Here is a 16,102-nt window from a genome sequence, read left to right on the forward strand (position 1 = left end):
GGTGTCCTGTCCTGTATCCAAACCAGCGTGATCAGCAGGACAAGGGCAGTGATCCTTCCCCTGTGCTCTGCATTGGGGAGGCCACACCTGGAGTCTTGTGTTCAGTTCTGGGCCCCTCAGCTCAGGAAAGAGATTGAAGTGCTGGAGCGGGTCCAGAGAAGAGCAACAAGACTGGGGAAGGGACTTGAACACAAGCCCTATGGGGAGAGGCTGAGGGAGCTGGGCTTGGTTAGTCTGGAGAAGAGGAGGCTTAGAGGGGAGCTCAGCACTCTCTAGAACTACCTGAAGGGCGGTTCTAGCCAGGTGGGGATTGGGCTCTTCTCCAGGCAGTCAGCAATAGGACAAGGGGCCATGGGCTTCAACTCTGCCAGGGGAAATTGAGGCTGGAGATGAGAAAGCAATTCTGTGCAGAGAGAGTGGTCAGGCATTGGAATGGCTGCCCAGGGAGGTGCTGGACTCACCGGCCCTGGAGGTTTTTAAGCTGAGATTGGCCATGGCACTTAGTGCCATGATCTAGTCAATGGGCTGGAGTTGGACCAAGGCTGGACTTGGATGATCTCTGAGGTCTTTTCCAACCCAGTCCATTCTGTGATCCTGTGTGATTCTGTGAAAATGGCCAACGTGCTATTTCCATTGAAACCGCCAGAGACCGAATCACAGTTTTCACTACTTCATCCTTGTCATTAAGACAGTCATTTGCATACATGAATTTTAACTAATTCGTATGGATGCCATAACACAAATTTCCTCCTCATTTTGATGAACTATCAGAAATCATTCCCGAGGATCTAAAAGCTGATGTGACACCTACTTTTGGTTCATATTTTGGAACCGTTTAAATACAGGCAAGCTGCTATTTTTTTCAATGAAAGCTTCCATATTATGGGTTAAGAACCCAAAAAGCAGCGTGCACTCGCTTGCCTATATCATAAAATTATATGGATTATCTATATATTTTTGCTGCTATATTTGTCATATTAGCAGCACATCTTAATTTAGACTCCTGAGTAACCTTACGGTTCTTTTCTCCCTCCTCTTCCTCGGGCAGGACCGCTTGATAAAAGGCCTTTTATCGGTAGGAAAACCGAACAAGTCAACTACTGTATACGTAGGGTCTTATACTGAATAGTCATTTACGGTAGATTTGACTTAAACATTCTCCTTCTGTTGGATTTAAGCTGTCAACACGTTCTGGTTTGGACAGGTCTGAAAAGGGGAAGAAGGGAGTGGAGGTTTATTTAAAAATAGTGAAGAACACATCCAGTGTGGCCTTTAAAGGAATCCTCGGGCTAAGCCAAACAGCTTTAGTGGCCAAGAAGTCCTGTCCTGTTTACCTGCCGTCCATCTCACAAACCGCTAAAAGCGTCAAGCGTAAAGTCTGGATCGCCGGGTCAGGGGCTCTAGAACTGAAAGGACGACGAGCTGCTCCTGTAAAAGCACATTTTTGGCATTTTTCAAGCATATGTACAAGCTGATATATATTTTTGTTTAACCAATGGAGACCTTATCCTATTACTATAAAAGAAACGTTTGATTGCACCTTGTTTAAGTCTCATAGATAAAAGTAATAACAAACCTTAGGAATTACGTTTGCCCAACACTGGAAAACCAGCGGAATGAGCTGAATCGCAAAGAATGAATCGGTCGAATTAACCAGCTGAACTTCAGGATAAAACGAAGTGTGAAACTCTACGCACCTTTATTTCTGCATTAAATAAACATTTTCTTTTTCATTAGGATCCCAGGCAATTCAGTGATTGCTGGTTTTCTATTTGGATTGTAACACAGAATGTACTAATTAAGTAAAGAAGCAGAGTTACGCTGGAATACAAAGGATTTGTTAACTGATGGCTCCACAACAAATGCAGGGCTGAGAAAATGAATAAATGCAAAAAAAACCCAAAAGAAAGTCAAAAGAAAAATGGCTTTTGGCTTGTTTATGGGGTGTTTAAAAAATAGCGAAGGGATGACAGGTGATGCTGATCCACAAAAGAAACTTTCCCACCATACAGAAATTACTCCATTCCCAAAGGTGAGAAAAAGGAGAGGAAGAGAACGAAGCGTGGAAAGGAAGGTGCAGTCACTACCAGGGGACTGTGAAAAATCTGGGGACAAAACGGCCAAAGAGGCGGCTGGGGAAGGGCCAGGGCTGTCAAAGAGCTGTGAGAATGAAAACATGTGTGTTTATGAGGGTAAAACAGTCTCACGTTGGTTTGGGAATCGCCACGCTTCAAGATTTTCCACATTGAAAAGGGCTGAGGGCCTCCCCAACCTCACTGAACTTTGAAGTCAGTCCAGCTTTGAGCAGGAGGTGGGACCAGATGACCTCCAGGGATCATAGAAACACAATGTCAGGGGTTGGAAGGGACCTGGAAAGCTCATCCAGTGCAATCCCCCCATGGAGCAGGAACACCCAGATGAGGTTACACAGGAAGGTGTCCAGGCGGGTTGGAATGTCTGCACAGAAGGAGACTCCATAACCCCCCTGGGCAGCCTGTTCCAGGCTCTGCCACCCTCATTGAGAACTAGTTTCTTCTCAAATTTAAGTGGAACCTCCTGTGTTCCAGTTTGTACCCATTGCCCCTTGTCCTATCACTGGTTGTCACCCAGAAGAGCCTGGCTCCATCCTCCTGACACTCACCCTTTAGATATCTGTAACCATGAATGAGTCCCCCCTCAGTGTCCTCTTGTCCAGCTCCAGAGCCCCAGCTCCCTCAGCCTTTCCTCACACGGGAGATGCTCCACTCCCTTCAGCATCTTGGTGGCTGCGCTGGACTCTCTGCAGCAGTTCCCTGTCCTGCTGGAACTGAGGGGCCACAACTGGACACAAGATTCCAGGTGTGGTCTCCCCAGGGCAGAGCAGAGGGGCAGGAGAACCTCTCTGACCTACTGACCACCCCCTTCTAACCCACCCCAGGTCCCATTGGCTTCCTGGCCACAAGGGCCCAGTGCTGGCTCATGCTCACCCTGCTGTCCCCAGGACCCCCAGGTCCCTTTCCCCTACACTGCTCTCCAACAGCTCCTTCCCCAACTTACACTGGAACCTGGGGTTGTTCCTGCCCAGATCCAAGACTCTACACTTGCCCTTGTTCTAGTTCATTACATTTCTCCCCGCCCAACTCTCAGTCTGTCCAGGTCTCTGATGGCAGCACAGCCTCTGGCGTGTCAGCCACTCCTCCCAGCTTGGTGTCATCTAAAACTAAGTATAGAAATAGAGGCGGTTGTCTCCGTGACTGAAAGAGGGACAACTCCACCTTCATTCCTAACCCATCAACCTGCCACCCACCTCCTTGGGTGTAAGAATCAGTTTTTGATGAAGTGAAGGGTAAGAGAACCAGGATGAAACCAACAGCCACTGAAATATGCTTGGAATAATATTTTCCTTTAAAAAATAATAAAAAAAAAATAAGAGGGTGTGAGCTCTTTTACTGCGTCGCCTTAGCGGCAATTTTTCACATGTTCCAAAACACAGAATCACAGAATGGTTCAGGCTGGAAGGGACCTTTAGGTGTCATCTAGGCCAACCAGGGACATCTTCACCAGCTCAGGTTGCTCAGAGCCCCGTCCAGCCTGGCCTGGAATATCAAGTCTATCTCACTCCTTGCTCCTAAGTTGTTCCTAAGGTTTAAAAGAAATAGGTATAATTATCTGTATTTAGGGGGTGACAAAGCCAGACTTAAATAACTCTGAGATGAACATCTGATGCCTGGGAGGCATATGGATATCGGAAGGTAGGAAACTACCTGAAGGGCAGTTCTAGCCAGGTGGGGATTGGGCTCTTCTCCAGGCAGTCAGCAATAGGACAAGGGGCCATGGGCTTCAACTCTGCCAGGGGAAATTGAGGCTGGAGATTAGAAAGCAATTCTGTGCAGAGACAGTGGTCAGGCATTGGAATGGCTGCCCAGGGAGGTGCTGGACTCACCGGCCCTGGAGGGTTTTAAACTGAGATTGGCCATGGCACTTAGTGCCATGATCTAGTCAATGGGCTGGAGTTGGACCAAGGGTTGGGCTGGATGATCTCTGAGGTCTTTTCCAACCCAGTCCACTCTGTGATTCTGTGAAATAAGGAGCCTATTTCTTGTATACTCAGAGCAACATAAGTGAAAATACACACATTAAAAAGGAATTCAACTGGAGGTGGATAAGAGCAGGCAGTGTATTGCTGCCATGGAGTTAGGACTCAGTGCTGGTATTGCTACTGCCTTGGACACCCAAAGTTTCTGTTTTACTTATTTTCGAAGCATTGAGCTGTGACGAGCCTGCCCTCTTAAATCCCAGGAAAGAGAAAAACAGATATTGGGAAGGATTGAATGGGTTATAAAACAAGAAATGCCACTTTCTGGAACCTGAAAAAAGCTGAAATGCTGCTAAAATACCCCCAAGCTTACAGTAAATAAACCAGTGATGCACAAAGAAGCAACTCCCAGGTAACTCCAGACTGTAAGATACACCGCCTGGTTCACCAAAACTGCAAAGACTGAGTAAAAATGAACAGTTTTTAAGAATCAAGTTTTTCATCTGAAAGTAGAGCACTTACGTGGATCGAAATTCCAGGCGGTGTATCCAGATGCTTCTGAGCGCGGTAATTGGAAAGAAAAATAAGGGCTACAAGCCGGCTAAGAGAAACTTGCATCAGTCCAGCAAAAGCAGAGTTTCTTTATGAAGGGCTCTCTTTGTAGGAACAGCAGAATTCTAAGCTTAGCAACCCCTTTATAAGGAACTAGATGTTTTCTCTCAAAATAGAAGCTGACAGTCCAGCTCTGTTCTTAGAGCAATATTATTTTAACCTAAAGAATTCCATAAAAAGTGTAGCGGAGAGCTTAGCGTTTTTAAAAGCTGCCTTTTAAAATTCTTTTTAAATGGACGAATATTTCACCATAATGTATGTTGATTTTTTATCTAACAGAACACTGAGACAAAAACTAAATCAGGTATCTTTTTCTCCCTCTCTTTAAGTGTTTCTGAGAGAAGAAAAAGTACATGAACAACTGAATGCAAATTCAGAAGGTCACCGATAATATTGTTTGGAATGTCACACGTAGACCTATAGTCTTTGTTCCATGCGGAGTATATTATATTAAACGTTAAATGGCCATTAAATATAAAGAATTCTAAAAAGCTTCTTGTTTTGCGGTAAAAAAGGGAAACGTGCCCGGAGAGGCTGAGCTGTGACAAGTAGAGAATAGTATCAATAATCCCATTATACCACCTGATTTGTCAAACTTGTCTCTACAAGTTATTCTAAAATTCACAATAGTGTCCTTAACGGTTTATGAAACGGAGCAGCTCCCGTCCATGGAGCGGCCGCGGTCGCCCATTCTCCACGCTGGGTCCGAAAGAATGGCGTGAATAGCGACTAAGGCTTACACTTGATTTTCTTCAAGCTCTCCTGGATATCCCGGTGTTTTGAATGGTGTTCGACTATAGGAGAATAAAATATAACATAATATAGAGGTGCTATCAAGCAGGTGTTTTCTTTCTGGAACCGCATGGATTAGGGACTGAAGCAGGTCATCAATATGGATGATGTTGGGGACGTTAAATGATGGCACGCAAGAAAATAAATAAGTAAATAAATACATAAACCAACTTATTTTGCCAAGGAAAAACACGTAGAAAATTTCCTTCCAGAAAAATTATTCGAGAGCTATTACTGATTTCAAGGCATCTCTAGAAATGTCCTGGTTTTGTTTAAAACAAGACCGGTTCTCTTTTAGTGATTTTTCTTCCAGCTCAGTTCTTCTAGGTGGCTGCACTTTGCTGAGTTTTAGCTGCATGTTCTTCCTTGGGTGCTGCACTTGCTGCTGATAAGAGACCAAGGGAATGCTGAAGAAGCTCGTGTTTAGATTTATTACTATGGTAGCCAAGAAAGACTGATACGTTTTCGCACGTCCCGTTGTGAGAGGGGCGTGTTTGAGGAGGGGTGGATGGCACAGGTGACTAGAACTGACCAACGGAAGTATTCCATCCCATAATCGTCATACCCCCTATATAAGAGGGTGATCACAGGGTCACTCTCTCTTCGCCCATGGCCCTGTCTGTCTGTCTGTCTGTGACCCACAGCCCTCAGGCCCTGCATCCTGCACCAGGTTCCGCTTTGCTGTGCAGTCCTGCCCGTGACTTCTGGGGCCTGAGCTGCAGCTGCTGGAGCCGCCAGCTCCGCACCCCCAGCTCTGCTGCTGAGGGACGCCAGCGCCGCATCCAGCACTGTAGACTGGCTTTCTATATTTTGTATATATATTCTCTATGTATTAGTAGCATTAGTAAAACCCTTTAAAACTCTCCAACTTGAAGTCTAAGTCTCTCTTCCTTTCCCCTTATCTTTCTTATCATCTTTCCGCTCTAAGGGAAGGGGTGGCGGGAGGTAAAGGGGATAACAGGGAGCGTCTGCCGTGGTTTATTGCTGCCTTGCCTTAAACCTTGACAAGAAAGTAAAACACAAGTTCTTAAGGTTTTGGCTTTTGGTTTTTAAAAGCGTGCAGCAAGACAACTGTTTAGACTTTCATTAGACAAGCACAGATTATTAAATCATCGGTTTGGAAAGCGGGGATGCCTTATACATCACTGATTTGAACCTGATTGAGTTGTGTAAATAGAGATATGGAATTATTTTCTCGAGCTCTTGAAAAGAAATTAATAACTTCAAACTAAGAAGAACGGGCAAAACTAACAGCAAGCAAGGTTTAGACAAATGAATTTGTCAGATAACTAAAGAAAAGTCACAATTCATGCAAAAGGCTTTAAGAAAAGAGTGCAAATAAAATGGGAAAAAGAAGTAGAAGCTACTGAGCAATTCAAACTGGGGCAATTCTGATGGGCAAGGAGGGGGATGAGCGGTAATACATCCACTATTGGAGTAGTGATTACGTTTATAAATGGACTTGAAAACAGCGCACACAATCGGTATCTATAGATATATATCTATATATATATTCTGTATTTGGAAAGCAGGAGTTTGCTTCTGTTTTAACACAGACCAGCACATTAGTACAGGGGAGAATGGGGGATATTAATGGGAAAAATCAACACATCCATAAAACTCGCATCTTGTAACATAAAACTGCTGACCCACTGATGTTCGTAAAATGCTGGAACATCAGAACATAATAAACATCTGGACCAAGCCAATTCTGCTTTTTGCAAAAATAAAATAGGTGATATTTTCCTAAGAACCACTCCTGAGCATTTCTCACCTTTTTTTTCCACTTGATCAATAAGTAGGAGTTCAAAAGAATCATTACTCTAAGCCATTTTCAGCTGAGCTTTCCAAGCACCTGCACAAGACTCTCGGTGCTTTCATTAACTAAACAAGACCAAAAAATTAGCAAGGAACCAACCAAGAGGACAAAACATTCACTAAGATAATTGGAGTTGCTTGGTAGACTCAGAAGGATCAACCAAAACGTGTTCTCCTACAGATCTTGAGGCAGGAAGGATGGTTGGAGTTGGAAGGTGAAGAACTCGGGTTGTCCTAAGCTTCACATGGCAACGGTGACATGGATGTCACCCAAAGCCATGGGCTCCCAGAAAGCATTGGCTACTTCTGAAGGCTCTAGGTTAATAATAAAAGCATATTTGTTTTCAATTCTTCCTTTCCCTACTAGAAACCTGCTCAGAAAGCGGCACAGTATGTTGTTAGGCCAACCTGCCTGGCTCCGTTTTCTATGACGACGGGATCAACCAGAGCAAGATGAGCAAGCAGGACAAACTATTGCAGTGAGGGTGGTGAGAGCCTGGCCCAGTACTGACTTCTATAGAAACTCCTAGAACGGGAAAGGCAGAAAATTCTATTTAGATCTGGGATTCTAAGATTTCAGTCGCTCTTATCTCTGTAGAGATAAGAAATGAACTCCAAGTCAAAGAGGCGCCGTATTCACGCAACTGGAAAAAGGTGGTGAAGAAAATCTGCCTTTAGACTTCCAGGCACCGCTCTGGTTTGGGAGGACAAGAAATACATGTTTGTTTCATATTCAGTAAAAGAACAAGTGTAAAATTATTAAAATGTTGTGCAAGACAGAATGAAGCCACTTTAAACCTATAACTAAACCTATAAACCTAAACTATAGATACAGTGTTGAAAAACGCCCAAGACTTTGGGATCGCTTCACACCACCAGCGTGAGCCCGGTGGGATGTGGTTTTCTAAAGAGATTTAAAACTGCGCAGTAAAGATACTGAAAATGTCAAGAGAAAGATTATATAAAGAAAACTCAGAGTTTTTTTAAAGATTTTGCTGTGTGCCTTTCAAAACAGATGAAAATGAAAAAGCTAAAACCTGCACACGCGGTGAAATCATTTGTGGGACCAAAGATTTCACTGGGAATTTCTCCTGTTTCCTACAGAAAGATACAGAATATAATAAATACACAGGATTTCAAAGCGATTCGCTGTTGTCCACATGAACTATGAAGTCCATCCAGATAAGTGGAACCTCTTGTGTTCCTGTTTGTACCCATTGCCCCTTGTCCTACCATTGGTTGTCACCGAGAAGAGCCTGGCTCCATCCTCCTGACACTCACCCTTTCCATATTGATCCCCATGAATGAGTCCCCCCTCAGTGTCCTCTTGTCCAGCTCCAGAGCACCAGCTCCCTCAGCCTTTCCTCACACGGGAGATGCTCCACTCCCTTCAGCATCTTGGTGGCTGCGCTGGACTCTCCAGCAGTTCCCTGCAGCCCATAAATATTATTTGGATATATAAAAGAAATTGTCATTATTGTCATTGATACAAAGGACGCACTCGCGCTTCAGTAATGACAGGAACGTGCGGATCCAAACGACTACACCTTTTCTTTTCTCCACAGTTTAAGATGTTTTAAACGTATCGAGTTTCTCACCGCAGTGGACCGAGCAATCGACACCGAGCGACCCGTCCGCTCCCTCCGGATGGCAGATAAGATCGCTGGTTTTACTGAGCACACGCATCTCTTCAATGTTAATTTGTCCTCTAGAAAACGCGGTCAGGATAAAAAATCATTAACAATGAGTGGGGTTTTATTTTTTCAATCTCAAAAGAAACCTCAACTTGCAACTCGGTTCAAATGTGAAGCTCCTGTGCAGCTCCAGGATGGACTTCTCTACCTTTTATTCTGTTATTGATGCCTTCAATTAGCAACCCAATTAGCATAGGTGAGATGAGTAGCACGTTTCACAGCTCCAGCTCCTCAAGGTTACTCGTAGACCAAAGAATACACCAGGTTGATCACCTAAAGTCACATTTTACCCTGAAGTCCTGAGCCCGAGAGAACATGACGAGGTCGCCTCTGTGTTCTCAGGAGGTGACACAGACCAGGAAAAATCATTGTTAAATCCTAATTAAAAGTACAGGAGAGATAGAATTATAATCTTCAAGAAAATCCCATTTTACCTATTTAATGTGCTAGGTAAAACAGTTTTTTGCTAGCAGCAAAATTACATATCCACTAACCTTGTTTGTTCACCTAACAAAAGAGTATTCTTAGCCACCGATTCATTACAGACAATAGCTAGTAGTAGTAGTAATAATAATAATAATAATAATAATAAATTGCAATTTAAATGCTATGACTAGGAATACTGTCAATGGGAAATGAGGGCCTTTCTGTATTCTCCATTCTGCAGATTAAGGTGAAGCGTATATTGAATAACACAGTACTGAAAACACAAATGAAACAGCGGAGGGTATATTCACCACAGATCTAGAAAGAATCGCAGTGCTAGGGCTGATATATCAAATATTTTTCCCGTTTATATGACGGCACAGCCTAGAAAAACCCATAAAGATCCCATGGGATGCAGAGAACAAGCAGAAAAACAGCTCAGAAAAGCTTCAACGGCCACAGGTACAATCTGGTGAAAAGAGCCGGCAACAAACCTCCCTCGATAAAATAAGACGCAGGACACTTTACATTGAAATCCTGTAATTCGCCACATACATTCGAGCCACTTCCCATGGAATTAGGGACAAATTACACACACCGAACCCCGGGGTCTCACTGGGATTTGTACAGGTTCTCCTACAAACAAAAGTACCCTGTGTATATAGAGCGCGGCGCATCCGCATCCAAGTGTTTTAAACCAACAAAGCGTTCAACTCTGGGAAACTTATTTTCACCGTCCGCTCTTCCACATTTATTTTTTTAGCTTGCCAAAAAAGTCCTAAATTAGAATATTCCGTGTTCGCCGAGGTGACAAAAGACATTTGGACAGAATGTGTGAAAAGAGTGACTGACAATTTCTAGTGTTTGCAAAGGTATCTCCCACCGGCAATGAATCCGACTTTGTGTTTATTATGATTCCACTTGCTGCGAGATTTTAGAACCATCTCGAAAACAGAAAATCCTTTTGATGGGCCCGAAAATAAAGCAACATCCAAGGTTATTCTTGAACTGTGCACTTTGCGGCAAACCGAGGAAGCCACCCCACAAAACTTCATTCATGGGAGATGCCGCTTGATGAATCTCAAATGATGCAGCTGGAAAGTCGAGGGGTTTAAAATGTAAGGGGCTGAAAGGCTCAGTTGTTAAGACTGAGCTTTCCCAATCTGAGAATGTAATTGTTTTTCCAACTTATCAATACTATTCCCCAAACGCAGCGAATGCTAAAAATGCCTCTGCATATAAAAAACGTTCCCAGTGTAAAATAGAGAAATGTAGTAAGAATTGATCTTAAATTCTCTACAACGTTGTTAGGAAACCCACGAAAGAACAGATGCTTTTAGTCAAAGTTTCATTAGGCCTCTATCGATTCTATCATTGAAAAATTGCTGTATTTAATCAAATGAAGTGCAACTGCCACTGTAATCAATGTAAATTCGTGTACAACGAAAGAATCGGAGCGCTAATAACTGCGGAACCTTATAGCACCGCTGTGAGCATTCGGATTAAATATCAGGACAAATTTGATCTGATTTACTGAATGTTTTCAGCTGAGTTTTAGGCTGAGACCCCATGCAGAAAATCCAGGACTACAAATTGCATACACTGCAGTGTCAGAGCATTTGGAAATCCTGTTTCAGAAACTGAACGCCCTCACTTGTGTTCTATTCTACCTTTAATCTATTTGAAAAGAAATTAATGTATTTTTAATCTGTTGGACTTGGACTTAAGCTCCAAGAGACTTTACTGTAAATTAAGCTGCCCCATATTAGATGTTCTTTAATTTTGGAAAGGGGAAAACAAATCAATCCTCTTTCCATCCTCCCAAACAAATCGGAATTCATTCCACTGTCACAAGTATGAGGCCAAATCTGGCTGCTTTGATTCCAGATGAATGGGAAGCGGCTCTTAGGGAAGAATGTGAATTTATTTTGGACCGAGGATGCCAGAACATGTTTCCTCTCCTCTAAGTGACCTGATTTGACTTTTAGCTCAAGTTTCGCACTCGCAAAAACCTCCAAGAGCTGATTGATTTTATAATAATTGGCACCAAAAAGATGCTGAAAATGTCTTTTGTAGCCAAGAACTTCCTCCAGGGAAAATGCCCCTGAAAACACAGAAGGGGCATAAAGTCCCGCATAGGCCAAACTTTCTCATTCCCAATTTCCACCGGATACTTTCGTCCTAAGTGAATTACAGAAAGAATAAACGAGAAAACGTACACCACGGAAAATCCGCTAATGAATAAATTACCTCAATAGAACAATGTCATAGATGTTAAAATGATTCCAGCACCTACCTGTGCATATTCTCTTTCAATCGCAGCCCTTTTCTGACTGAACGCTCTGAAAGAGAGGACAACAAATCCATTAATATACACAGCAAAATGCTATAAATTCAATAATTTATTTAAAAGGACTTTTTGCTTGACAGTCTTTATAGTTAAATGAGCAACAAGAAAGTGAAACGGTTTGACAACTGTCTATCAGTAGCGTAGCAACTAGTGCATGCGGATTTCACATACGTGATGTTCGTAGTTTTAAGTTTTATTGGACCGATTCAGTTCCTGGGACTATAAATACTTCATTAAAGACTCGTCAGTATTTTTATAACCTATGGAAGAGTTTGGTAGCACAGAATTTGGCTTTATGCATCTAGACAGACCTACTTAACTCAGTGCCAATCACAGCACGTCATTCCACGTTCATATCAGCGCCGCACCCTCACGTACGGGTTCAATATGGACCATCTCAATGTATTTTAAACCACAGGGTTTCAACACCGTCACCGTTAGAACAGGACGGTTCGAACACCTAAATGTCTCAAGGCTCTTTTCTTCAGTAGCTTTGACTATTCCCTGTTTATCCCTTGAACAGCCAGGTTTTCTTCAAGCTCTACTAGAAACAACTAAGCTTAAGGTGATGCCATCAGCAAAGGAAAATCTAATTCTATTTAAACCAGTTACACAAGTGACACGTTAATAAAAAAACAATCCTCTAATAAGGTTAACTCCATCAACACCAACAAAAGGAGCTCTGAACGGGCTCTTTCTGCTCCTGTCTACTCCATTTCACCCATGAAGAGCATCCACACGCTGATGGCGCGTTCTGGGCTCTGTCTCCGCCACGGGACGGAAAACAAAAGCCTAAACACATTGGGATTGCTTCAAATTCTTTCCAGATTAATGATAGCCCCATGAGCTGGCTGTATTCCAGCTCCAGGAATCCCATCCCGTCTTCCTAATTGCACCCCCGTGTATCTCAGGTGGATGTAAAGGGCTGCACAACTGTGCTATATAATAAATACATGAGCAGGTGAAGTTGTTTTGGACAACTCTTCTTTGTAAATAATTCACTATATTTCATCTCATATTACAAAAATAATTTCTTGTAGGCCCTCCTGTTGCCAAGTTCAATATCCAGTTAGTTTGGCAAACACTCAATATCTTGTGTAACTTTCAATGTATGTAACAAGTAGAAATAACCACAGAAGTAACTACTAGGAATAAAGGGAATGTTTTCTAAATATTGAAAAGGTAAAAGAAAACAAGGAGATGTCTTTGAAACATAAATGTGGGGAGATTTCAGGCAAAGGGAGTTATTTTCCAATTCTCAGCTAATCTGATTTGAAAACATATAATCAGAACTAAATGTTTTGGATACTCAGACCCTGGATATGGAGCTGGATATTTCACCACGAGGATTTTTTCCTCCCCCATACAAACCAAATTCCACTCTAACTAATGGCAAGAAATATGAGGCCATTCAAGATGGAATTTCAAGGTATCTTCATATAAGGAAACATCTATAAGCTAAGAAAACATTTATTAACTACTACTGAATAGTTTTTAAGAAACGAATTAGTGGGTCTGCAAGAAAGTAAGAACATTATTTAGAGTTTCTTTAAACTAGGATGTATTAATATCTGCTATTGCATCTTCTTTCTCAAATTAACCATTAAGTAATGGGCAGAATTACACATCCAAAAAGTGGTTTAGTTGTTCTTTCTGGACAATAATTCCTAAGTATCATTACTAAGCTGCAAGTGTTAATTTATGTGATACGTTTATTCTCTTTGCCCCATCAATCAAAAGTCTTAGTTCATACAAATAAGAGGATGAAAGGCACAACTTGCACAGTAAAAACAGATAAACAGTGACACCCTGAAAGTCATAAAGTTAATGACTCTGTATTCAGAAGCTCATTTAACTGCATCTATGCAAAAATGTAAAGAGATGCTGCATGCACAGGTCTCTTGAATAAAAGAAGGGGCTAAATTTGCATAGGTGAATGTGCTTTCATTTAAAGGCTGAGAAGTTCAACAAGGAGCCAAGGAAGCATGTTCGGAATGAGTCCCCATACGAGCTCATGATACATAATGGTCAAATAAAGATGTATTAACTGATAAATTGCAACAGCTCACCCAGCACTAGCAGTTTGTGTTAATGCATTTTTTTGGCTATGGACATTCAGATAAATATTTAGCAATTGTAATGGAAAAAAATTTATACAACTATGCAAAGCATCAGAAAATGTACAAAGTAGTATCACAACATCCAAAAATGTTAGACTGAAGAAATACACCTGTTTTCATTGCCCTTGAGTCCCCAAGTGCTACACTGACAAAAACAAGCAGGAGCATATGAGGAAATAAGGAATATGAGGAATAAAAGTTTTTTGATTTCTAGGGTAATGAGGCAACTTTGAAATTCGGTTTAAAAATAAATTCACCCCATCAAAAATTCTTGAAGTAAATCTACTTAGGAACTGTAGAGCACATTGTCATGTTTTCAACTGACTCAAATCCACCGAGACTCGAGGAGGTGAATCAGTGAATTATGAAATACCAAAACATTTCCAGCTTCCCAGAAAGCAGATGAAGAATAATTCAAGACATCTATAACATATGGCAGTGGAAAATTATGACTTTGCATCTTCTGCTTATAATGTACACTGGTAGCACATACTCAGTGTGCGATGATGTCCAAACTCATACTGTATTACGTTTATTTGTCAAGGCGGAAGGGGGAAAGGAAGGGGGGAAAGGAAGGGGGGAAAGGAAGGGGGGGAAAGGAAGGGGGGGAAAGGAAGAAGGTGGAAGGGGGGAAAGGGAAGGGGGGGAAAAAGGAAGGGGGGGAAAAAGGAAGGGGGGGAAAAAGGAAGGGGGGGAAAAAGGAAGGGGGGGAAAAAGGAAGGGGGGGAAAAAGGAAGGGGGGGAAAAAGGAAGGGGGGGAAAAAGGAAGGGGGGGAAAAAGGAAGGGGGGGAAAAAGGAAGGGGGGGAAAAAGGAAGGGGGGGAAAAAGGAAGGGGGGGAAAAAGGAAGGGGGGGAAAAAGGAAGGGGGGGAAAAAGGAAGGGGGGGAAAAAGGAAGGGGGGGAAAAAGGAAGGGGGGGAAAAAGGAAGGGGGGGAAAAGGAAGGGAGGGAAAAGGAAGCGGGGGAAAAGGAAGCGGTGGAAAAGGAAGCGGGGGAAAAGGAAGCGGGGGAAAAGGAAGCAGGGGAAAAGGAAGCGGGGGAAAAGGAAGCGGGGGAAAAGGAAGCGGGGGAAGAAAAAAGGAAAAAAGAGGGGGGTAACCCCTGAAAACTCAAAAGCCAATATTATGTATTAAAGTAGAATTACACAACTGACTTTGTTCCTTCTCTTTGTCCCATTTCAGAGAAAACAGAAGTCACTACTGAACACTCAAAGCCTGCTAACAGTGAATATATGCATGAATACGGTCTCTTACCTTAAGAAAACAAAACAAACCTGCAGGTTGCAAGCTAAAATAGAGTGTTAGATATCAACTCCACACCTCCCTTAACTGACAAAGAGCTCCAGAATGAGATGTATTTATTCTAAGCGAGGGAAATAGATCCTAACACAGGAGCAAGAGGAGAGGAACCCTGATGGTGAACTCTGCACGCTCGGAATATTTATGCACACGGTGGCACTGGAATTTCCAGCCTGGCCAGCGAGTCCCAGGGGCAGGACTTGGCGTTCGCCTTTGTTGACTGTCCCGAGGTCCCTGCCAGCCCGTTTCTCCCACGTGTCAAGGTGGCTGCGATCCCGGCCCTGCCTCCAGCCCATCGACCATTCCCCCGAATCTGAAACCCATCATCAAGTTGCCGAGAGCACATCCCACCACCCAGGTTGTTATTAAAGTCATTAAACGGTATCGATTCAGTATTGACTTGTGAGGGAAACCCAGCTGGACTTTGCTCTGCGCCTCTTCCAGTTGGGAAGTCCAGCCAATTTTCCACCCATTTATCAGGCTGTGTGTCCTCCAGGTGGCTTAAAGGTGCTACAGGAGACTGTGTCAAAGGCCTCTCTAAAGTCAACACTGTTTGTCACCTTGCCCACATCACCAGCTCTCCCAGAAGGCAAATGAGTACAATTTGTCCTTGGTAAGTCCATGTTGGCCGCTCCAAATCACCTGCTTGCCCCTTGAAGAAAGGGCTTCTTGGAGGTTTTGCTCCATAATCTTGAGAGGGACTAGGGTAAGGTTTACCTGGCTGTTCTTCTCAGATCCTACTTTTAGCCATCTTTGAAAAAGCACACGGCATTTGCCCTTTTCCAGTCCTCAGGAACTTCACCTGATTGCCATGACCTTCCAAAGACAAGTGTGAACTACCTCACCACATATCTGTAGTCTGAATCAGCTCACAGCTCTGCAACGACACACACATTCCCAACTCCTCCTGTTTGTTTCCAGCTGCATGGGTTTGTGTACCTGTGACAGATTCCCAGTTATACTGGGGAGCGTCTCTC

General features: G+C 43.0%; 1 protein-coding gene across 1 annotated transcript in view; it reads right to left on the reverse strand.

Moving 5' to 3' along the window:
* FCHSD2 (FCH and double SH3 domains 2) overlaps positions 1-16,102 on the reverse strand; it is a gene marked incomplete at its 3' end in the record, with an annotated part of 166,427 nt that overhangs the window by 122,716 nt on the left and 27,609 nt on the right. The window contains exon 3 of the mRNA XM_080350470.1: positions 11,654-11,699. Coding sequence (XP_080206596.1) covers positions 11,654-11,699 — 46 coding nt within the window. The remainder of the gene's footprint in view (positions 1-11,653; positions 11,700-16,102) is intronic.

The sequence above is a fragment of the Nesoenas mayeri genome (assembly GCF_963082525.1).
Source record: "Nesoenas mayeri genome assembly, chromosome: 1".
NCBI classification, from domain to species: Eukaryota; Metazoa; Chordata; class Aves; order Columbiformes; family Columbidae; genus Nesoenas; species Nesoenas mayeri.